Source organism: Eptatretus burgeri, chromosome 8, assembly GCF_056783735.1.
Source record: "Eptatretus burgeri isolate ZD-2024b chromosome 8, Ebu_testis_v1, whole genome shotgun sequence".
NCBI lineage: Eukaryota > Metazoa > Chordata > Myxini > Myxiniformes > Myxinidae > Eptatretus > Eptatretus burgeri.
This window is the reverse complement of record NC_140968.1, coordinates 70,144,600-70,170,495: the sequence shown is the minus strand read 5'-3', so window position 1 is coordinate 70,170,495 and position 25,896 is coordinate 70,144,600. Positions and strand designations below refer to the sequence as shown.

Below are 25,896 nucleotides of genomic sequence, written 5' to 3'. Positions count from 1 at the left end.
ATTTATTTTACAAAAATTTTTTTGTCAGGTATGGGAGCATGCGCCAGAGCAGCGCGTCCCTGCGTCCATTTTCCACCGGTACTCCAGGGGCTTCTGTCTGGCCATCCCCCAAGCAGATGCCTGGCCCATCCCCATCTCCTTGAAATCCCGATCAACCTGCTGCAACCACAAGGCACGTGGTCGGCCCATTGGCCTCCTCCACTCACGAGACTCCCTCGCTGAGAGAATCTGGTGAGCAGGATCAGCGTCAGGAAAACGAGCCACATGTCCATACAGTCGCAGCTGAAGCTCACGGACTATGCAGGAAACAAATCTCATTTGAGTCTCTCTCAGCAACCGCTCGTTGGACACAAAGTCTGACCAGCGATAGCCAAGGATTCTCCGAAGAGACTTGGTACCAAAGGAATTAAGTCTCTATCTCAGATCCTTGGTCAGAGTCCAAGTCTCACATCCATAGAGCAAGACTAGAAGCACCAAGGACCTGAAGACTCAGACTTTCGTCCTCCTGCACAGATACCAGCAGTGCCACACCCCATTATCCAGTGAATCCATGACTCCCCAGGCCCAATCCAGACGTCTATTGACCTCTGAGTCACAGCCGGCAGAGACATGAATATCACTGCCAAGGTAAGTGAATCTCTCCACGACCTCAACATCCTCACCACAAACAGGCACAGACAGGACAGCGGCATCCAAGATGTCATTGAAAGCCTGGATCTTAGTTTTGACCCAGGAAACCCGTAATCCCAGCAGCTCCGACTCCTCGTTCAGCACCTCGAGGGCCCCCAAAAGGATATCTAAAGTCTCCGCAAAGATGACTGCATCATCTGCACAATCGAGGTCAGAGATCTTGACATTCCCAAACGATGTACCACAGCTTGATCTCTCCGACATCCTCCCTTTTATCCAGTCCATACAAGTGCTGAAAAGTGTGGGGGCCAGTACACACCCTGAGCAACTCCAGTAACGACTGGAAATAAGTCAGAGATGGTACCACCACATCTCACAGCGCTCTCAGTACCAGAGTAGAGTTCAGACATCAGATCGATCATTTTTGGTGGCACCCCACGAAGACCAATAATCCTCCAGAGGGCATCCCGATTCACTGAAGCGAACGCTTCACATAGATCAACATAGGCTGCAAGCACCCCCTGCCAAAACTCTCGCCTGTGTTTGGTGAGGACCCAAAGAGCAAGGATACGGTCAATCGTTGACCTATTTGCTGCAAAGCCTGACTGCTCTGGACGCTGGTACTCAAACAGATTGTGGCGAACCCTCTCAAGAATTATCCAAGCAAAGTCCTTGCCTGGCACTGAAAAGAGCGTCACCCCTCGGTAGTTGTTGCAGTCTTGGCGATCACCCTTCCCTTTCCAGAGAGGGACAACAAGACCCCTCTTCCAGTCAGTTAGGATGATGCCTGTGTTCCAAGCAGAGCACAGAACTGCATGCAACGACACGAGTGCAGCATTTCCACCAGCCTTGAGAAGTTCAGCATGGATGCTGCAGATCCTTGGAGCTTTACCCCATTTCAACCGGTTCACTGCAGCCTTTGTTTCCACAAGCGAAGGTGGACCACAGTTGATTGGAGGGTCAGCAACAAGGATTGTAACACCCCTGATGTCCAACTCGACAGCTGGGGGATCAGCCTGGTACAACCGGCCCAGCGGGCCTTCGCTTCGGACTCCTCTGTCAAGAGCCTCCCACTCTGCTCCAACTGCAGTACACCGAGGGATGGGCTTGGATGAACGCAATGCGCGAATTCCCCTGTAAGCAGGACAAGAATCACTTGACCACAGGTGATGCTCTACCCCCTCACAGATTCCTCACACATAGGCCTCCTTTTCCACCCTTAGCGCACGTACAGTTTTACGCCTCAGCTCCCTGAATAGCTCAGCTCTGCCATTCAGCCTGGCCCTGCGACTCTGGTCAATGGTATCCAGTGTCCCTTGAGAAACAATTCTTCTTTGCCCTACGGTGAGTTCCAAGACATCCACCGGCAACATCAAGAACGGTTGTCTTGAAGGCACTCCACAACTCTTCAGGACCTCCCAAAGCACCCAGACTCCTCAAATCTCCACTCGGTCTGTTCGCAAATTCCTCAGCTGCCCTCTCATCTTGGAGCTTGCCAACATCCAGCCGAGGCTAGGATGGTACCATTCTCCTGGATTTAAGGTGCAACTTCAGAGTTGCTACAACAAGCCTGTGGTCAGTATTGAGCAACTGAGCACTCCAGTCGACCCTGAAGTTCTGGATCATCCTCCAGCGACCATCAATGAGGACATTGTCAATCTATTTTGCCACACTGCCAGCGTTGGAATACCATGTCTAGCGATGAGCTTGTGGGTGCTGAAACCATGAACCGGCCACCCTAGGTCCATGACTTCTTGCAAAGTCAAGGAACTTAGTACAATTCTGGTTCATAGTTCCTGACCCATGGGGACCAACACACGTCTCGTAACCATCCCTATCAGTTCCAGTCGATGCATTGAAATCCCCCACGACGAGAAGTGTATCTCGTCTGGGGCACTGATCAACCACAGACTCGAGCGTGGCGTAGAATGCATCCTTCACAGTGAGATCACTCGCCTCAGTTGGAGCATAAACAGAGACCAGGGAAATGACACCTAAGGAGTGATGAATCCTTCGTCTCATAATACGCTCGTGTTGACCGGTGTTGCCTCAATTTTCATTGGAATCAGCTTATTGGACACAGCTGCAGCAACTCCTTTGGAATGGTAACCACCCATCATGATCTCGCCGCAATCTGGTCTCAGAACCTCAGAGAGTGCTGCAATACCGATGTCCAAACGCTTGAGCTCAGATGATAACAAAGAGGTGATCATCCTCTCTTAGGGATAGGACGTTCCAGGCACCCACCCGAAGGGACCGCCTCAGGTTCACCCAAGGAGACCTCCGTCTGGTGGACAACACCTCAGCACCACTCCGACACACTCCCGCAATCTGACCCGGGAATGCTACACCGTGGTTTCCCTCCTATCATCGATGATTGGGGGTCCCGAAGCCTTTTCCCCAATCCTGTCATCCGGTGAGCTGCCCTGCGAAGGGAAGCTGCACAGGAGGTACTCACACGGAGTGGATTTTCAGATTTCTTTGCATTTTTGTGTTTTACGGTGTTTGAGTGCAAATCCTGCCACCTACCTCCTAATACGAAGTAAGCCAACTGCAGGAGGACGTCCGCGGACACAGTTGAGCACGAGATATGGATGGCCGTTGGCTCACAAGGAGCTCCTCCGCCTTTTGACAGGTTTTGTTTTTAATCCTGCTGGGTGTCCATATCAAACACCCTCCTCACCAAAAACCTGGTGGGGGAGATTGTTTAGTCGCTGACAACCTGACCATGGAACAGGTTGGTGCAGGTTTACATGATACCTGCAGCAAGTTACAGATCTAATCTGGGCTGACCTCACTGACAACCTGTAATTTTTTTGTCGTAATTTTTTTTATTATTATTTTTCTTCCTCCCCTCAGTGGAGGGGGCATGGGCTTGGTTAAAAACATCAACCATACAATACCACTTGACAAGACCCTACCAACAGCACTCCGGACACACGCATGTAATCACCCATCAATACTCAAACTACCAAAAAGTCTTATCAACATCCCCACAACCCTCTATCTCCATAACTTCCAGCTGCCGATCTAATTCTAATTTAAACTTGTATACTTTTTCTGCTGCCACTACCTTTCCAGGGAGACAATTCCATGCATTAACTACTCTCTGAGTAACAGTAGCCCTGCCTTGCTACCGTCTTAACTCTCCGCTTCTTTTCTCTCAAGCAATGGCCCCTGGTCTTATCACTGTTTACTCTGTTGAATCATTCATTTGCACTTATTTTATCTATACCTTTTATCTTTAACATTTCTAACATATTTCCTCTTAACCGCCTCCTTTCTTGTGTATAAAGCCCTGTCTCCTCCAACCATTCCTCATAGCTGAGTCTAGCTCGCCCCGGAATCTATCTAGTAGCCCTGCGCTGAACCCGCTCAATGGCATCTATGTCCTTCCTGAATTGTGGTGACCAAAACTGCACACAATATTCTAGATGTGGCCTTCACTAAATTCCCGTACAATGTTAACACCATCTCTTTAGATTTATAAATTACCCCCCTCCGAATACAACCGCAAACCCTATTTGCGTTACTTATAGCTGCGTGGCACTGTGCTACCTGCTTACCTCCCATACCTATTACCACCCCCAAATCCTTCTCCTGTGTGACACGCTCCAAAATTACCCCTTGCATCTTGTAATTCTTATTTTCATTGTTTTTTTTCACATCCCCAACACCTTACACTTGCTCAGGTTAAATTGCATCTGCCAGTCTTTTGCCCAATCTCTGCAAGTATCAATACTTTCCTGTATTTGATCACCGCCTCCAAGCTTTGTGTCATCTACAAATTTGGAAAGCTTACTCTTTTCCCCATAATCCAAATAATTGATGTAAATAATGAATAGTCATGATCCGGGAACTGATCCCTGAGGTACCCCACTACTTTCATCCTCCCAGCAAGGCATCCTCTTGCTCACAGCCACACGTTGCTTCCTATGACTAAGTCAGTTTGCAATCCAATTGGCTACCTTACCAGCCCCTCCACAAGTCCTCACCTTGGCTAACAACCTCTGATATGGACCCCATAAGAACTCCAAAAAAAATATGTGGACTGATTCATAGAACTCTAAAAGATTTGTTAAACAGGAACAACTTTTGGTAAACCCATGCCGACTACCTTTAATTAGTTTGTATTTGTTTAAAATTTAAATGGTTCCTCATCTGGTCCTTAATGTTTCTAACACCTTCCCTACAACTGAAGTCAAACTTACAGGTCTGTAGTTTCCCAATTCTTCTCTGGATCCTTTTTTTCAATAATGGTGTTACATTTATTACTCCAATCCTCCGGTACCTGTCCTGACTCCAGGGAACTATTGAAAATATCCGTAAACATCTCGCTTACCTGCTCAGCCACCTACATCAATACTCTCACGTGCATATTATCTGGACCCGGAGCCTTATCTACTCTGAGATTACCTAGCTGTTCCTTTACTTCCTCCACTCCAACCTGGATCTTCTGTAAAAGTCCTTCCTCACTTCCTTGATAAATACTCTCAGCCATTGGCAATTCTCCTGACTGTTCTTGTGTAAAAGTTGAAGAAAAATACCTGTTTAATAAGCCTAACATCTCACCTTCATCACAAACCACCGTCCCGGTGCTATTCTTCAATGGTCCCACACTGGTCCAAACCTGTTCTTTTTCCCCTTATATACTTAAAGAAAGTCATCGATCATCTTCTTCAGCATAGCCGTGTTGTCACACACGGAAGTAGACCACCAGACCCATACTGTGTACAAGTTACATTGTGGTACAATTTAACTCAAGCGGTGAATAATTTCCGATTTTTCACAAATATGCCGAGCCGATGCGTCCTTGGTGCTTGCATAATAATGCAAACCGAGATGGTTTCATGCTACACCAATGGCCGAAAGACCCTAAGTTTGCCAGAAATTGAACAAGGTTTGTCCGAAATACCCGTGTGGATCGGGTCGGCAAAATGTTCACTTTTGTGCTCGGAACATGTTGCAGAGCACTTGTGAAACAACAGTGATGGCTAGATCTTGTTGTCTGCCACGATTGAAAGATGACACACCCACCATTAAGCAGAAGAAGAAACATTTGACCGGCTCGGACAGGAATTTGTAATTTGTTCATGGTGCTGGCGATGGCTCGCCAACTCTTCACGAAGGACACCTGGGATCCTTGATGCCAGTAGATGGGACGCCCGCTTTAACATCCATTTGAGGCACGGCGCACACATTGATGACCCACCCTGCCTGTGGAACACTGGGATGACAGTTTATAGCTGGGTCGAGATTCAAACCCAGGCGAGACAGCTTAAACGTGAGTGCAATTACCCTCAGGCTATTTTTTCCCACCTCTAAATTTTACAGAGATATCGGACATTATCAAAAAATGTTAAGGTATCAATCATTCACACTCCATTTCTAAATGAAGGGAATTCTGCACTTTTACTGTTTCGTGACCTAATCCCCCAAAGTTTGCCTCGACTTACAAATTATGTAAGTGTGCTGGCAGGATGGCCTCGACGTACACACACTCGCCCATTCTGAGTCTGAGTTTGAATCCTGACCCAGATATAAACTGCCATCCCGGTGTTTTACAGGCAGGGTAATTAATCGTTGTGTGTGCGCCGTCCCTCAGATGGATGTTAAACTGGACGTCCCCATCTGCCAGCATTAGTTGGTGGATCTCCAGCACCCTGAGCAAATTACAAGTTCCTGCCTAACTGCTTAGTCGAGCATCAAGCCTGCCTTGCCGGTTTTTAAAATACTTGGGCCAAAAACTTCCCCCAGACGATCCCACAAGAACGTGGGCATATTTGTGTCTGTTAAAGAAAAGTAAGTACATGTATGGAAGTGCGTATATTGTCCCGATGTATCCATCCACACGATAGGCAACCCAATCGATCTCCCTCACAGCATATGGTGTGAAATTTGTTTTTCCAGTCGGGCAAATAATTCTGGTCAGCCATTACACATGAGTGGTGAACGGCACGTACACATGTGGTGTAGTCTGTTGAATTGTCTCTTACGAAAATGTCATTACCAGAGCATTAGGCTCTGCTTTTGAAATTGATTTTTTTTCTTTTTTTCAGGGGTGACACCATCTAATTTGATATTTTCATTCAGACATCTTGAATAAACAAATAATCACTGAAACACAGTTTTTTGTTTATTACCCAAGTATCTTATGTTCATTTTCTTAAACCACAAACATATTTCAAAATTTTCATTACAGGAACTCTTTTCTCGACAACTGGAGAACTTGGTCATTGGCATATTTTATCCCTTGCTGAGTCGGTTAAATTCAGTTATTTTAGTGTTAAATTTATTATTTAATTGTGGGGAGACAAGGTGTGGTGAAAAATAATACACTGGATGGTTTGCCATTTCTATCACGGTGTGTCTGTTTAAAGGCAGATTATTATGAAGACCCACTGTTGTTTTAGTCGTCATTGTCGAATCGGAATTTAATCAGTCTGAGACGTACATTCCTTCATCCCACCTGATGGTGTTGTCGAGAATTTTTTTCTTTTCCACCACCTCTTGGTGTTGCTGTTTATCTTCTTTGGAGCGGTGTTTTGACAAAATCTCGACACTTCAATACCACCACTGAGTAAAAAGATGATTGAAGGTATTTTTTGCATCATGATGTCCTTTTACCTTTTGGTTCCAATCTCAAGAGTCTGTCTATTCACCATGGGGATGGATCATGGGTTTTTCAGATCTACAGCAGGGGCTGAACTTCATTTAGTTTGTTTCTATTATCCAGGGTGTCTAACCCAAGAATAAAGGAAAACCACTTACCTGGGTGGAAAATGGCAAAACCCACCTGGTGTAACAACAAGACAAATTGATGACTTAACAAATGCCGTCTCGCGTACCTGTTGATGTTGTTTTTTTGCTTCGTCTTAATCATCCTTTTCAGTCTTCTTTCTCATTCCTATTTGAGGACTGAACAACAATTGGAAATGGTTATTTATATTTCTTCGCTTCAGTACGGATGCAAAGCTTCTTTTTAAGATACAGAACACCATAAAATCTTTAAACTCTATAAGCAAATGCAGGTCGATGCCCAGACCAGTAGGCTTAAAGACCTGTCTGATGGACTTAAAAAGGGTCTTGATATTGTGCATGCTCTTAAACCACTGAAGAATATGTTAGTGTAGTGTCATTTCTGTGAGAATGAGAGTATACCACTTTGAAAGAACATCGTCATCCCAAGCTACCATCTACATCGAGCAGATACACACCAAACATTAGTTGTTCAAGAGCTCAAACATCTTGATAGCTGCAGGGCTGGATTTAGGGAAGGACCAATCGGACATTTGTCCAGGGCCCAAATACATTCATTTATTCCCTTGTTGACTCAAAGGTAGCAGAACCAGGGAAGTGGTATACATGGTCATCTGCACTATGTAAGGCTGGCAATTTGACTTTTCCCATCTCGTTGTTGATAAATTTGTGCTCATGTTCCGTCTATCACTTTATTAAGCTCTAACTGATAATTACCTCTGCCCACTGAAGGTCGATGGAGGTTATGTTTGCACCCCCTGTTTGTTTATGAACAAAATATCTCAAAGTTGTGGACGGATTCGGACAATTTTGTGGAGAGCTTGGTTATGCATGGGTGAAACTCCTTCCGTATTTTACGGAAATCTATTTTTTGTAAAGACCCATGCGGATGTTTCCGTATGTTTGTCATCGGTAAAACGTGCCATGATTTTAGGGAATTGAGGTGCTATTCTGATATGCTGATTCGTTTATTAACCCATTTCATCCAGATGGGGTGTAACGCAGACAGACGGACGGGCACGCAGACAGACGGACGGGCACGCAGACAGACGGACGGGCACGCAGACAGACGGACGGGCACGCAGACAGACGGACGGGCACGCAGACAGACGGACGGGCACGCAGACAGACGGGCGGGCACGCAGACAGACGGGCGGGCACGCAGACGGGCGGGCAGACAGATAGACGGGCGGGCAGACAGACAGACAGACGGGCACGCAGACAGACAGACGGGCACGCAGACAGACAGACGGGCACGCAGACAGACGGGCACGCAGACACACAAGCATTCATCGACGGGTACTTACGAAATCGTCAACTTGACCTCTGACCTTGTATGATAAAAGCTGTCTCGAGAGAAGGTCGCGACGCAAACCAGAAGTTTCTACGATGATTCTGTACCAAACCATCAAAAATCGTAACGTCGACCGAAGCAAAAATCTCCATTTCTCCACGCAATTATTTTATATTATTTTATCAGTCACAAAACCGTAATATTCGGCCATCCACCAACAATCTTTACATAATCCGATGGCTTAGTGAGTCAGGCATGCGACGATAACCTTTATGGGGATAAAAAATGACTTTTAAGCACCATCTTTATCGAAAACACCGTCAGCGCGCACACGGAAAACTTTTACGTGACTCAACGATGCGTCTGCTCGAGCGCACTGAATCACGTGACGACCCGTGACACGTCGAGTGAAATATATTTTATACAATCTTAAAACGTCTCCAAAACATCCGATTTTTTTTTTTTTTTTTTTTTTTTTTTTTTTTTTTTTAACCAGAATTTCGACAAACGAGTTTTAAGCGTCCAAAGCGATCGCAAAAACCGAAGACAAAATTAAAATCGAAGTTAAAACTAACTCGTAACGTCGAGCGAAGAAAAAAATCTCCATTTCTCCACGCAATTATTCAATATTATTTTATCAAACTCACAAAACCGTAATATTCGGCCATCCATCAACAATCTTTACATAATGCGACGGCTCAGCGAGTCAGGCATGCGACGATAACCTTTATTGGGATAAAAAATGATTTTAAACACCGTTAGCGCACAAGTAAAACCTTAACGTGACTCAACGACGCGTCTGCTCGAGCGCACTGCATCATGGGACGACCCGTGACTCGTCGAGTGAAATATTTTTTTATACAATCTTAAAACGTCTCAAATATCCGATTTTTACCAGAATTTCGACAAAGTTTTAAGCGATCGTAAAAACCGAAGTTAAAACTAACTCGTAACGTCGAGCGAAGCAAAATACTCCATTTCTCCACATTAATTTACGGAATTATGTTTGACCTCACTGTGACCTTCACCTTTGACCGATTTTGACCAAAATCTGTTCAGCGCCAGCCATCACCCGCCTGAATCACGTGGTGTAATTTGACATGGTAGCTTCTTCCGTTCTCGAGTTATCGTGCCTACAAACAAATAAACCAATGTCACCCGCAGGGTGACCCGTATCTTGCCAAAACGTGACCACGTGTGACTTCTTTAAGGTCACACTGAGGTGAACAGAGCTGCTATCCACCAGGAGCGACTCCTTGAGGAATATCTGCCTACGAGAGATTCCGATGAGAATCGTTCTACAGAGCAACCATGAAAAATATGCGTTTGCCTCATAACGTCACCAAATGACGTCATAATGTCTCAAGCTTGACATATCTAGAAAGCACTCATCGAGGTGTTCAATTTGAGGTAGTACACGATATGGTTCCTAAAACTTGAAAATTTGACCTTGGGGTCAAATATGTTTGACCTCAGGCGCTAACCATGAAGGTCAAGGCCAATCGCCACCAAAAATTAATCAGCTGAGCGCCAGACCATGAACTATATTCCCATGAAGTTTGAAGACGATCCGATCAAAATTACTCAAAAAAAATAAGGGTTTCGTCGACTCCCCTGATTTGTGACAAAGTGACCTTGACCTTCAAAATTTTATGTGCTGAAAGGGACCTCTTTTGGCCTCTGATATGCGAAGTTACAAAAATTTCCAATGATAACTGTGCTCTGCAGAGTGATTTATACGTGATTACTGACAAAAAAAAACAAAAAACAAACAAAAAAAAAAAACATCTGAAGGTCAAGGCCAATCGCCACCAAAAATTAATCAGCTGAGCGCCAGACCATGAACTATATTCCCATGAAGGTTGAAGACGATCCGATCAAAATTACTCAAATACGGGTTTCGTTGACTCTCCTGATTTGTGACAAAGTGACCTTGACCTTTGACCTTGACCTTCAAAATTTTATGCGCTGAAAGGACCTCTATAGGCCTCTGATATGTTCATCAAAGGCTTATAGAGGCCGTCCATCTTCGATGGCGGAGGTTAATGATCACTAGCATAACCCTCGCTCTGCGCGACATGTTGGGGTTGGTGTGTTTGAGAAAGGTACTGATGCAGAGTATCGGTGGTAATTTTACTTTAATGCAGTAAGGGGAATACGATTTCACTGTTTCAGAACCATTTTATTTACTTTTTTTTTGTATCATGCACCTCATATGGTCTTTGAGAAAATGTAAGCTGAATATCACGTTACTCGAGCGCAGAACAAAGTCGAAGATGGCGCGACACGAAACCACAAACTCGGAAATAATATATAATCATGTTGAATAAGATAATATCTTATGTTCTGATTTAATAAATATATATTTTGTCTCTGAAAATAAGATAAATGCATTTCTTTCAAGTTGTATCATTCAGAATATTCATACATTCATGTCAAAACATATTGTCCTCTCCGGAAGCATTTTGGGGAATCTCTAAATGATATTTAACATGCTGAGAAACTTTGTGTATGGTGGGGGTGGAGACCCTTTTTCCTGTCAAGGGCCATTTCGATTTTTATAATATCCTTCGAGGGCCATGAAAAATTATTGAACACGTATATCGGACTCACCTTATGCGATGGCTGGAACTGTTTCTCTTTGGCGAGGCGTTTGGTGTCAGGTGGTAGTGATGATGCTACTCGCAGCTGGTTTTGCAGGTTTGGGTCAGTCAGTCTTAAGCGGAACAGAGTCTTTGCAAGAGTCGGTTTTGAAAAGAACTGCTCACAGCTGTAGATCGTCCCAAACTGTGATGCAATCTTCAGTACACGTCTCCTCAGAATGGGAAAATCCTCAGTACGTACATAGTTTGTAGAACTCGAGCAAAGGGAGGTTGTTGTACCTAGCTTTGAGCTTGTCATTGCTTTGCAGCTCAATGATTTTGTGTTGTAGGTTGTCGGGCACATCAGCTGGTTCCACATTAAACGGCGTGGCAAATATGCTCAGTTCCCTTTGTTTACTTTTCATGTCCTGGAACCTCTCTCCAAATGCCTGGAGGAGTTTTGCACACTCAGCAGCATATTCAGATGTCACAGCAGGCTTTTTGTTCTTGCAGAGTGGGAAAGTGGACAGTGTTTCCCCTTTCCAGTTGCACTTGCCACAGCTTTAGTTTAGCTTCAAGTGATTTCACATTTGATTGCAGAGAGCTGAGAAGTTGGTTGGGACCTTGGAGCTTGACTTTCAGCTCTGACAGGTACTTGGTAATATCCACCATGAAGCCCAAATCACACAGCCACTTGCTATCACTGTTCCATGACAGGTTTCCCCTTCATCTCCATGAACTGTTTCACTTCTCTCAGTGAGTAAAACTGTGTGAGCATATTTCTGCGACTCAGCCACCACACCTCCCAGTGGTAAACCAGATCTCCATACTCTGACTCTAGTTCACTCAGTAGCTCCTTGAACTGGCGGCTGTTCAGCCCTCTGCTTTTGAAGACGTTTATGGTGGAAACGACAGTTGTCATCACATTTTTGAGCTTCAGGGACTGTGCACACAGATTCTCTTGGTGTATGATACAGTGGCATACAACTAACTCGCTTGGATCGAGACTGAGACGACTCATTTCTTTTTTGACCAATGCAGTCAATCCCTTTTGCGTACCAATCATGGCTGGGGCTCCATCCGTGGCCAGGCCACTTAACTTGTCAAACTGCAGTTCGAATTTGTTCATAGCCAAAACAACTTGCTCAAACAAATCCTCACCTTTGGTGGTGCCATGCATAACTTGCAAAGACAGCAACTCCTCGCTTGTATCAAATTCAGCTGTAATCCCCCGCACAAAAATGGCTAGTTGGGCGGTGTTTGTTATGTCCGTTGTCTCCGCAGGCCAGAGAGAAAAACTGGAAATCTCTTGTGGTGTCCTTCAGTGTTTTCTCAATATCTTGTGCCATTTCAGTACAGTAATCCGATCTGAGACAGTTCTTCAAGACAAACTGACACTTTGGAACAATTTTACTTTGTCCGGTGCGAGCAGCTCCACAGCGGCAACAAGGCACTCCTTCACAAATTCTCATTCTGAATGCGGCATCAGCTTCTTCGCGATTAGCTCACTCACCACAAAACTAGCATGCGTAGTGTTGTCTCTGTCAGATTGTGGTCTGATGAAGACTGCTTGTTGAGCACCAAAACTCTGCCGAGGAGCGTTAACTTTATCCAAGTGCATTTGTCCTTTCAACTCGTCCAGTTTAGCATGTTTCGAGCTGTAATGACGCTCGAGGTTGGCTTTTTCATCACCGAGAGCGCTTCCCGACAAACTATGCATACTGGCTTGCCTTTTACTTCCACAAAGAAATAATCGCTTGCCCATTTCTCTTGGAAAGTGTGACATTCCGCATCTACCTTTCTTTTCTTGTTAGTCGCCATGTTTGTATATACTGAATGAAATGATGACATGAGATTACGCGATCACACATTACGTTACGCACATGCTGCATTCACTGACCCTGAACGTGAAACAGACAGATTACAGCTGTCCGTTTAATTTATTTTTTTTAGGAAAAAAATAATCGCTGTCTGGAGTTTTTTTTGTGTTGTATTTCTGAGATTGCTTTTGTTTATTTTTAGCGAACGAAGTGAGCTTCATACGTAACGCGTGCACATGAGAGAATAGGAAACAACAACAGCACAAAACCATGGCAATTTGGAATCCGTGTGGTTGCCTATGACCCTTTTGATTCCGGGTTTTTTTTTTTTTTTGCTTCTGGTTATTTTTTGTTTCCAGTTTTTGGCATGGGGAATGATGGGTTTTTGTCATGGGAAAGGCATCGTCGGAGACATGAAAGACCCAAATAATATCAGACGTGGTGGATATTTCTTCCACTGATTTTAATAAAGATATCTCCCGCATAATCAAAAAATAATTTTTAATCTTGATTTATGTTATTTAATCGTTGATCCCGAATCCAGGTCGAAGTAACCAGAAATTGCGTATACAGTTGTGAACAAGTTATAGGTAAAGTCAGAAGCAAATGTAAGAAGAATACTACATTCGCTTCTCGTATTTATTTTTTTAGATGAGATCCTGTTCTAGGCGGTGTTGTTGTTGTGAAAGTAATGTTGAGGATTTTTTTTTTCAGATGAGATCCTGTTCTCGGTGGTGTAGTTGTTGTGAAGGTAATGTTGAGGTAATATTTATTTTTTCAGGTGAGATCCTGTTCTAGGTGGTGTAGTTGTTGTGAAGGTAATGTTAAGGTAATATTTCTTTTTTCATAGCAAAAAGACTTTAATTTGATATATGTAAGAAGAATTCTGCGTTTGCTTCTAGGCTTTGCTTATTCCATATTATGAATTGCCTCGCGGGCCGGATCAAACGCTCGCGAGCCGTATATGGCCCGGAGGCCGGAGGTTCCCCACCCCTGGTGTATGGAATAAACTGCTGCTTTTTTAAGGACAGGTCCTATTTTGCATATAGCTTTAAATTATATTACTAAATTCAATAAATGTCTGAAGACTAATACATCTCAAAGTTATCACATCTTTAGAAACCGTTGAGCTAAGTGATACAGCCGGTTTTAAAAAGTGTCAAAATCCCATCTTGATTCACTTACTAGGTGTGTTTTGTATTGGCATTATAAGATAAATGTAATACAGTTGTATCTTTTACAGAATGTATTGCTTCATGTCAAAAAATTGTGATTTTCTTCATATTTTTCATTGTGGTGGTAAACTTTTATTTTCAGAGAAAATTAGTAATTTTTTCAGAATATGTAGAAAAGTACATATAGTTTTAAAATTTTGTGCTAAATTCCATCATATGCTTTTAGTGACTAGTAATTAAAACATATCTTTTTTTTCTGGATATTTGAAACTGAGTTCAGTCTTTGATATTTCTACAAATATACTTCATTTGTATCCTGAATCATAATTCCAGTAATGGAATAATACTTGTGGAACATATGGAAACCACTGAAGTTTGATAGTGTTGTTATTTTGTGGTTATAGTTGAATTGTATTCATGACTGTTGTAGTTAAAAAAAAATACTCTCCGAACATCCTTGGGGTATTATTTTGAATAAGAAATATTCATTCAGATGCTCCAAAAAAGTATTGTAGTTTACAATGTTGGATTTGGAGAAATAAAAATATTGAGTTTGAATTTTTAGTGGTTGTGAGACAAACTTTGTACCCTCATTGTGAAACAGCCCAGATAGCACGATGTCTCAAAAAGTTGTGGACGGATTCGGATGAAACTCGGTGGACAAGAACAAGCCGATTTAAATTTCAGTTCGGGTCCGAATCCAGATCCGGCCTATCAATGCGATACACAACGTAAACTAATCAGTTTGGCGGAGGTATGCTCTCTACTGAGTGCCCATCTAGTTTCAAATATCTTTACTTTTATTTTATCTTCAGTTTTAAAAAAGGTGTTGGTGTTGGTATGTGTGTGTGTGTATTTACTCACGCACACACAGTAAAGCTTTTTTATTTTTCTTCTTTTTCCCCATGACATTTCATGGTGGCTGTGGGAGGGGGCCTCCACCACTCGAATGTCCCAGAGGCTGTTAAACTTGAATCCGGCTCTGGATAGCTGTTTGGTTTTGAGGTTTTCTTGTGATTTATTTTAATAATGAATAGTATTGTTATGGTTGTTGGGGTAGATTGAGTCATTTCATAGGAAAGTTAGGATTGAATAGAGTTGCTTGGTCCGTGGACGTGTCAGAGACATCTCTATGTAAATTAAGTAGGGAAACTGTGACCTTAAGTGCTGCGTGTCACCACATGGGGTGGGGGGGTGGTGCTGCTCTGTGTTCGCTGTTAATTATGGATCAAGTCCAATTTTCCCCAGTATGTAATTGCCTCCTGTGACCCTCTCCTACGTTTTTGTATTTACAAGCCAGCCATGAAAGAAGTACATTGTTATTTCAATAACTATAACATCAACCAAGCCAAACATGTCGAGCAGACAAAAGCCCTGCCTTCCCGGTTTTCGTGTGAATAATTGATGGGCGTGACGTCAGAGGGCGGGTGGAAGAAGGGTGAGGTTCTAAGAGGAGACGGTAGTTGTGAGAGGAACGTGGCTGGGATGGAGGTTCTCACTTTGCTCTCCTCTTGGCACAACAAAATGGCTGCGCGATTCTCGTGTTCGTGCTGGTGAATCGTGCAGCGTGCTGGGCAAGACGCTGGTCATTGACTGGGTTCATTCGTGTGGGACCATCGCCAAAGCCTCATGTCGGGGCATTCGGGGAAAGAGACAGCGCCATTCTGCAAAGCACCGGCGGCGTCAGTTAGGCCTAGGTCACATTTGCCACGGTGGCCGTGGGGTCTCCAAAATCTGCAGCCACTAGCAATTATACGGCGGCTGCAGTATTTCCATGGTCACACAATGTAGTAGTCACATGTTTTTATTTTTCGGGTAGCCGCACGGCGTATTTATAAATTGTGGAGACCGAAAACGTGAGGTTGCCGTACGGTCTTTGATTTGATGTCGCACGGTGACCTGAGGGCGTCGCTGCGGCGGCCATAGAATTTTCAAGGCAGACGCAAGGCGACCGCAGGGGGGCCCTAAGGCAAACATGCGGCCAGACGGACTGTAACGAGTGGGTATATATACCAGTTCGGTTTTTAATGAAATAAAAATATACCAGTATATATAACTATAATATACCATATAATCAGAATGCCCCATTGTTTGAACAAATTGGAATCCGAACAATTTTTTTTCGAGAAAAATTTGCCCTAAAAACCTAATACATTTTAAAAAAACCAAACACAACGTGGCGTTTATGTTTGTTCACGTGTCTCCCCCACCTGTTCGAGCCGCATTTTCGCGCTTTGTTCATTCGGTTCGTCGGTGGAAGTACTCGTGAAAGCATCTCTCGTGTGTCGATCGATACTTTAGGCCTCAGTCACATTTGCTCTACGGCGACCGTACGCCCTCTGAATTGACAGAAACGTGCGGCGGCCGCAGAGAAACTGTGGTGGCCTCAGGGTGGCCCTACGCTGTATGGCTATATTTTACAGGTCGCAAGGTCACCGTGGAATTATAACGCGGAGTTATAAATTTTTTTTCATTTCTGCGTTCGCCGTACAAATTCGACAAGCCAAAACAAAGAACTGGTAAAAAAACAAAAAATTAACCCATTCGTTACCGTCCGTCTGGCAGCACGTTCGGCTTAGGGCCCCCCTGTGGTCGCCTTGCCGGCACCTTGCGTCTGCCTTGAAAATTCTATGGCCGCCGCAGTAACGCCCTAAGGACGGAGCTCGAGCCTGTGTGGACCTTTGGATTGGTGATTGTACCAGTTTACATACAATACACCGCCACCGAAGGTCATTTACTCATCTTATTTTACCTGAAACATGGGGAATTTCAGTTTAAAGTGTCTTGAAAGTGGGTTTTCTTTGGGTCCACGAACGGATTGATTCACTCCATTATTTCTTATTGGGAAAATATTTTTGGAATCTGAACTTTTTGCAATCCGAACAGCCTCCTGGAACGAATTAAATTGGATTCTGGGGGCACCACTGTATAGGCAAACACCTATACTCCGATCCCTAGCGGTAGCGCACGGTCGACGCAGACTGCCACGGAGGCCGTATGTGCACGACGGGCGTAGGGGAACCGTGCGTCGACCCTGCGTTGCCCGCAGGTAGTCACACAGACCGCAAGGCCACCGTATGGCGACCGTGGAAATATTGCGGCCGCCGTAATTTTTTTGGGGGTTGGGAAAATTCATTTTTCATTGAGAAAAGCTTACGGCAGCCGCACAAATAACGCAAGCCCACCGTATGCCCTACGTACGGTCGACGTGGAACACATCTACATCATAGCTTGGCTTGTCGAATTGCTACGGTGAACGTATAAATGAAAAAAAGTTATAACACGGCGCCCCTACGGCCTGTAAAATATAGCCAAACGGCGTAGGGCCTCCCTGAGGCCACCTCAGTTTCTCTGTGGCCACCGCACGTTTGTCAATTCAGAGGGCATACGGCCGCCGTGACCTAGGCCTCAGCGCGATAGACGAATAGGCTGCACGGCGGTTTCTGAGTCTGGCGTTAAATATCGCCTCATGAATTACCTCGCATAAGTTTCCCGCCCAGAGTGGCTCAGCGCCATTTTTGGGTACGTCTTTCCATGCAGGACGAAGTGCCTTGATCGCCAAGTTCAGTAAAGACCATGTCTGGCTAAAGCCAAGTGCCAGAATAAAGGGAGGATTTACTTTTCTTTTGTTTTCCCCTTGTCTGTATTAAAGTCAGTGTGTGGAGGTGCCTCAATTTTAGACTTTAATTTACGTCACATATTATTAATACATTTTGACTTATTACCCTTGTAAATATCTCTTCTATTTCCATTAAATCCCCATATTTATTTTAAGTTGATGGGTTCATGTATCTGTAGTGGGTTTGAGTATAAACCCCTTGTGTTGTGCTTCGTGTACGTGCACGTGCCGCCCTGCCCCTCCCATGCGCGCCATAATAATAATAGTAAATGTGTGAACTTATTTGTGGACAATAGTGTCCTCACTGTCAGACAAAACGGTCACAGATGGTCACTTGAACCTTCAATGGTCACTTCATAGCACAGCTGTTGAACAGCCGTTTTGACTGTCAGTGATTAGCCAAGGGGTATGGCATGATTTTAATGAGCTGCGTGTGATGTCTTGATATTGGCTTTAAAAAGGCCAGTGCAAAATGGGCATTTCAATCAACATGCCACGATTGTCAAGGGATCAACAGCAGTGTACCTTGGGCATACAGCAAGGCGGATTGAACTACCGTGAGGTGGCACGTCGCCTTGGCTGTTCACACCAGACAATATCGGCCCTGGTGGACAGACACCCTCCACAACTCTGCAGATGACAGACCTTGATCAGGGAGGCCAAGAGTCACCACTGCAAGGCAGGACAGGCAGATGGTCCGAAGTCAGATGGCTTCAGACATTGAGGACTGAGTGGGACAGAATCCAGCAGCAATCCATCCAAAGACTGGTAGGCAGTATGCGCCGACGATGCACTGCCTGTATCCAAAACAATGGTGGCCACACGCTATTGAAAGGGGACTGACGTTGCACCCTGTGCTGTTCTGTACTGTTGAACAAACTTATGAGATGGTGTATCTTGGTCAAAAACTTGACATGTCATCAATAAAATGCCAATGTTTCAATTAGCAATTGTTGGTTTGTTTTATTTTTAACTGTTACAATTTTATTACATTTCAAACAAGTGGTAAGTTTCTTTTGCGTTTCAGTATATATAAAATGATAAAAAGAAATCCAAGGTTATGAAAAATATAAGGGTTGTACACGCAACGGCAATGTGTCATAACGGATCCTTCATTTTCCGGCTGGTTCACTTCATTTTACATCGTGATCAACACTCTCACGTCTAATTTCTCCTGGATGTTTCCCCAGCCTGCATTGCACATAACTGCACCATAGAAAAGGCGTTTATACTAAAATAAATACTGGCTCGCATTGGGAGCAGCACTATCCGTTATAGTTTTACAAAGAAAATTTTAACTGTCACATTGGTGAAGGTAAATCTGACTCAAAATTCAACAGAATTTTCAACTTGGTAAAGCTGTTACCTTTCTTCTTTTTAAAAAAAAAAAACTTTTCTTCTAATATGTCACTTAAGGTTAACACTCAATCTTGGGCAACGGTCACTGCATTGGAACACATTACATCTTAATCAGTGACTAGCCACCTTCTTAAAGCATGGATGCTTGGTAGTGAGCGTGCAGCGTCTATCCTCCTTATTCCTAGAATCCTTCTGTCTCCCTCAGATACCGATCTCCCATTCCAACTTCGTCGACGTCAGTTTCCGATCAGGCCTGCCTTTGCTATGACGATCAACAAAACACAAGGTCAGAGCCTGCAACGGTGCAGAGTATTGCTTCCCACCAGTGTCTTTATGCATGGTCAACTGTACGTTGCAGCAAGCAGGGTTGGAGATCCACAAGATCTTCATATCTTTGCAGAACAGTCGGAATTTATTTCACAGGAGGGTTCAACATGGCACTGGGAGATGTTTAACATGCGACGTCGTTTATCATCAGAACAAAATCTCACTGTTACGATCATCCCCAGTGTTTTATATCAATCTCTTTATTTTACCTATCCATAAACCCTATCTATCCCTTATTACCTTATCTTTTACCTGCCTCTTTTAACCCTGAATCAATTACCCCACAGTATCCCTGAGAGGGAAGATGTAGTTTGCTTGTGTATTTTGCAGCGGCACAAAAATAAACACCGACTCCGAGTCCTGCTTCCTCATCCTCCCATAGCTCTTTGCTAATCCGATTGAAATTCCAGCAATATATTGGATGCAGTATAACAATACACCCCCTACCCCCCCACTTCCCACCAGTGTCTTTTTGCACAGTTTCCAACATATCAACCCCCCCTCCCTAGGGGTGAGTTATTTATTGCAAAAGTTCCCCCCCCTTCCCCCAAAACCCTCCGTCGGAGCAAACGTTAACACCTGAAATGTCAGCTTCTTACTTCCCATGACAGTTAGCATACCTCGACCAACGTTCTGTTGATTTCATCCATACCTCAGCGCTGAACTGATTTTATTGTGCAATCATCTATTAGACTGAGGCCTACCTTGATCACCACATGGCAAGAAAGGGGCAAGAGCAGTATCATTTTGGTCCTGCCCCCTCCCCCCACCCCCAGAGCATGGTCAAATACCCAAAAATGTAATACGGGACTTTCAAAATGACATCAATGCCAACGATGCCTTTTACGCATGCAATGTGTGTGTGTTTTCGGTGACTCGGTTCTGCTCACCGGGCATTTTTATCTCGCCTGTTCGAAGAACAGAGAGCTATAGCGATACCCCTAGCGTGAAAATGTCAGTTTTTGGTGCAAGTTATTTTTTTTTCCTTTTCTAATGTTTTTATCTACCACACTTTTTTATACGGCCGATATATCTATATACAGTCAACCCCCGCTTCATCGCGGTTCACCTATCGCGCCCCCGGTTCATCGCGGGTTTTCCCTTGGAACGTAAGTAATTTTTTCTGCGGATTCCCCCGGTACATCGCGGTAATAATATATCAAATATAAATTATTTAAGCAATAAATTATAATGCGTGGCGCTCGAAAGTATCTTCATAATAAAACAAAAACATTTTTTTTTGTATGTTTGTCGACACAACGCACGAGACAGACAGAGCGCGCGATTCATTTCTGCTTGGCGCTGATTGGCTGCTGCCCACGAGGCGCACTCTCGCTGTCTTGAGTGTTTGACTTGTGAACGACATATTTTCTACGTTTTTTTTTCTCCAAGCCCTACGATGCTGCCGAAAGGAAAAACATTTGCCGCGGTTGGGCGCCATTAGGTTTGAATGAATCGACCATACGCTACATCAAGAAGGACGAAGCCAACATCAGCGCTTTACATTCGCAACGCACTGCAGCACCTCGTGGAGGCCATGGATTCCGACGACAATTTTTCTCTGAGAGCATATTGGCGTGATTTCACGATAGCAACGTGTCTCCAAATAATTCAGAAGGGTCTACAAGTAATGAAAAAAGAAACCTTAAACACCTGTTGGAAGAAGCTGTGGCCAGAATGCGTCCACGAATACAAGGCCTTTTCTCCAGACGAAATTCACCATTCGGCGGTCAAGCTGGCGAAGATTCTAGGAGGAGGATTCAACGACATGACACATGACTAAGTGAAATAACCTCATCAAAACCAACTCTGACCCATTAACGGACGAGGATTTGGCTGAGCTTACGAAGTCTGCATGAGAGGAGGAACAATCTGATCCATCGCAGGAGCACGATGACGAAGGCCTCTCACTTGAACGCTTAGCAACAATGGTGAAAACTCTCCTCACCACCATGAAGAAACAACGCCAGCAACTGCCCATCACAATGTTTTTTTTGCAACGTTACTGAGTTTACAGTAAGCATTTTTATGCTTCAAATGTTTTCTTTATGTGTTTAATTGAGATTAAAGTGTGTTTAAAACATGTTTTGTGGAGGCGTCCATTCATCGCGGAATTTCACTTACCGCGGGAGGATTTGGAACGTAACCCCCGTGAGAAACGGGGGATTACTGTATATATATTTTGGGGCGTATTATGTGATTCCGTCCCTGTCCGCACTCTAACTCTTAAAGTTTTCAACTTTCACGTTTCATATTTGCTACATAGGTACAGACTGTGGAGACGGTGTGTCGCGACATACGTTGGTCATCTTAAGTGGTTGCCATGGCAACCAGGATGCTGTTTTCCATGTAGTAGCACAATTCTGTATATACCTTCTTGTTCGAGCATATATTGTGCTCACTTGTGCTCTTGTTACTGATTACAATATACATAATACATATATTGCTTTTAAATTATTTGGATCAGACTTCACTGCAATGCTTTATAAAAAATATTGATTATTAGACTAGTCTTAAAAACGATAAATGTATAAACAGGCGAGCATTGGGTGGCTTTGACACCAACTCTCTGGTCAACCTGCCATTTGTAGCGTGAAATGTGTTTTATCATTATTTTCAGGATTTCGACGAGAGAGTGACGATTTCAAAATGGGTAACGTTAATTGTTCTGTTCCTCAATGTAAATCGGACTCACGGAAATATAGGAAATTCGAGAAAATCTGTGTGAGAGGCATCGATTTTGTACCATTTCCTGTTATTACAAGTGCGCAGTGGATCCGAAGCAAAAAATCCCATCCTTTTATTATAGTTATTCTCTGCAGATTATTGTAATTACCTTCACCACCGAAGGTGGACAGAGGTTATGTTTTCACCCCGATTATATTTTCACGGGTGTTATGTTTTCACTGATGGTCAGACAGACAAACGGTCTGTTTGCCTGTCAGCAGGCTATCTCAAAACCATTGTGGACAGATTCAGACGAAAGTTGGTGGACGGGTTGAGTGTGTGACGAGGATAAATTGATTCTATTTTGGTGAGGATCCGGATCTGGATCCGAACATTTTTTAAGTGATTCTTCACCATTGTGGGAAGGGGCGAAAAAAAACTATATATCGCATGATATTTGAAAAAGTTGTGGACGAGCTATGACAAAATTAAGCGCATGAGTTGGCTCGGTGACAAGAACAAGCCAATTAGATTTTGGTTCTTATCTGACCTATTATCAGTGGGATATAAAACGTAAACGGTTCACCCTGGCTGAGGTAAGCGGTCCACCAAGTGCCGTTCTCGTTAGAACTGTAACCAACAATGGTATATGAAGGTACAACTATCATGTACCATCGTTCTTGCCATACCATTTTGCTTGGGATATAACACACACCACACACCACACACGCACGCTTCTGCTTTTACCAAGAGATGAAAAAATCTCGTAATATAATATTTTAATCTCTGTAATAATTGCATGCATATATACAGGGTGTCCCAAAAAATGCACTCGCTCTTTAAATGATAATAAATGAGTTGTTTATTGACTTGGAAACAAGATTAATGGTAAAATGGATAAATTCATGTTTACAAATGTTCAAACTGACGACCATCACGTTCCAAACACAGCCGATAACGCGGACCAATGGATTCAACAGCATTACGAATCATTTCATTTGGAACTGCAAGACATTGTATTTCAATTTCCTCTTTCAGCTCATCGACTGTTGCTGGTTTTGAGCCGTAAACCTTATCTTTGAGATATCTCCATAAAAAGAAGTCCATTGGAGTGAGGTCTGGGGAACGCACAGGGAATTCAACACTACCTCTTCGCCCAATCCATCTGTTCAGAAAAGTTGCTTCGAGATAGGCCCTTACATCACGGTGGTAGTGGGGAGGTGCTCCATCTTGCTGAAAGTAAATGTCTTCATCACCAAATATATCTTCGACACATGGACCAACAGATTCCTGCAGCAAATTTAAGTAAACATCCCCAGTGACAGTTTGGTCAAAAAAGAATGGCCCTAGGATGCTCAATGCTGATATCCCACACCACACAGTAACCCCTGGTAAGTTTAAATGGTGTTCCATAGTAACATGCGCATTTTCAGGAGCCCAGTACGTACAATTGTGTTGGTTAACTGAGCCATTTAACTTGAAGCTGGCTCATTACTCCAAACAATTTTGGATGGAAATGCTGCATCTTCGCATTTGCCCAGGTACCACTCATAAAATTCAGCTTTCCGGTCAGGATCGTCTTCATTCAGAGCGTGGATTAATTTTGGAATGTAACTTTTCCAATTAATTCGCTTCAAAATGCGATGGGCGCTTGATTTTGGGATTCCTGTCTCAGGAGCCATTTGGTGTACAGATTTCCGTGGGGATCGGTGGAGGGTTTCCAGCAAATGAGTTTCCTTTGTGGGGGTGGTTGATGACCGTGGTCTTCCTGAACGCTCCTTTTGGACGTCATGCACAGTTCCATCTGTTTCAAACTTATCTCGGATGCGAGCAATGGTGCGTCGCGTTGGTGGATCTTTGTGAAAATGTCTTCTCAATTGTCTTTGCACTTCCATGATGCTTTCGTGCTTCCAGTAGCACTTTATGATAAATTTTCTTTCTTCAAAACCTAGTCGTACTTCTGCCATTATTAGGGTCAATTTGATGTGAAAAGAAATGAGAAATTCAATTAGTTATGAGGAGCCAAAATGTGACTACCTTTTTTTGCGACACCCTGGGTGTGTGTGTGTGTGTGTGTGTGTGTGTGTGTGTGTGTGTGTGTGTGTGTGTGTGTGTGTGTGTGTGTGTGTGTGTGTGTGTGTGTGTGTGTGTGTATATATTTTTTTTTCTGGAGAGAGAGAGAGAAAGAGATATATAAAATCTCTTGTGGTCCCGGAATGAAACAAAAATATATAAGTGATTTATAATGGCTCTTGCAGCCTACACGACTCCCAATCCCACCCCCCTCCCAAACATGAGTAATTGTAAATCTCATCATTTTAAACTTACCCTATGCACTGAGAAGCCCCAGATATGACCTTCCTATCGGTGTTAAGAGGAAACTCAACCAGATGCGGTTCCTCCCTCTGTTAAATCTGCCTGAATGTTGGGAATGACTGCAAGATATGAACTGTTTGGGTGAGTTGATCAGAAAGTTCTCCAAATCTTTTGTTGTGCAGAGGCACACCCATTCCTCTCAGGTACTCTTCCAAGTTTTTAAATCTTCTTTTTGAAGCTTGGTGAATCATTTTAGGTAAGAAACCTTATCTGGCATGCATGATACATCTTCCCTTGCCCCAAGGACCGCTATTGCTATGGGTTTCTGCATGTGCATGCTGCACATTCTGGGGCGGATTACGTCATTTCAAGTCGCTTATTACAGACACATTTTAAAACTTTTTTTAATGAAGCCTTGTATGTGGAATCAACATTTGGGGATGCATGAAATATTTTATGATTTTTGGGGATTTGACCCCCAGTTCATGCCCCACCATGGGGTGAAGACTTTGGGTCACAGGAGTCAAAACGAGTTTTTTTTTTTTTTTTTTTTTTTTTTTTTTTTTTTTTCAGTCAAAATTTGATATTGGGTCATTCCTGGTAGAATGTTTTGCCATCTTTCAACCAACTTTAAGGTGGAAGCATCAGGATTTGCAATGATTCACCATTGACTTCACTCTAGTTTTTTTGTCCTCTTGGTTTTGTTTTTGTTTCCTTTCCCAACATTGAGGAAAGTTGTTGTTTTGATGTTGTTAATGTGGTTGCAATGTCACAGTAATTTTGGCATCTTCCCTCCAGGTCTTGAAGGCTTTGCCATTTTGCTGCCTTTACCCATCTATTTATTGACAGCAAAGCAGCATTTAACAATCCAGAGATTTTCTGGGGTATATAAATTACAGTAGATTTGAGAACGAATGCGGACTCGCTCTCAGGAACAAGCGTGGCTATCTTTAAACGTATGTTTTGTCTGTAGTAAAGGTTAACCTGTCTAATCATTATTAATTTATTAGCCTCTGAAGGGATGAGCAGGGTACTTGTCACACACAGCCAAACCACTTTTATAAGGAGTAGAAAAGTATGACCCAAGACAACAACAGACATATCGTCAAGAGACCACACACATAAAATTTCGGCCTAATCATCTCTAACTTGGACATAATGTACTGTTGTAGTTTCCCACCTGTCGGTGTGCGGGCGACCGCTTTTAGCCAATGGCGGCCGCTCTCGCCCACCGAACGGGCAAACCTCATCGTTGCTTTCGGATAAACGCCGAAATCCAGCTACGAGTGTATCTTTAATCACACCGAAAATCGGCCAACTATTCTGTCCGCACGTGACGGTCCGATCG

General features: G+C 43.6%; 1 protein-coding gene across 8 annotated transcripts in view; it reads left to right on the top strand.

Moving 5' to 3' along the window:
- Positions 1 to 25,896, top strand: part of PCIF1 (phosphorylated CTD interacting factor 1) — a 113,372-nt gene that overhangs the window by 1,741 nt on the left and 85,735 nt on the right. For 5 of the 8 annotated variants that reach the window (XR_015061028.1, XM_085892490.1, XM_085892488.1 and 2 more), the window contains one exon: positions 19,444 to 19,524. The exons of the other annotated variants lie outside the window; for them this stretch is intronic. Coding sequence is in view for 4 of the 5 variants with exons in the window: in XM_085892488.1 (XP_085748614.1) it covers positions 19,444 to 19,524 (81 nt within the window). In the remaining variant the exon portion in view is untranslated. The remainder of the gene's footprint in view (positions 1 to 19,443; positions 19,525 to 25,896) is intronic. 8 annotated transcript variants of the gene reach the window in all.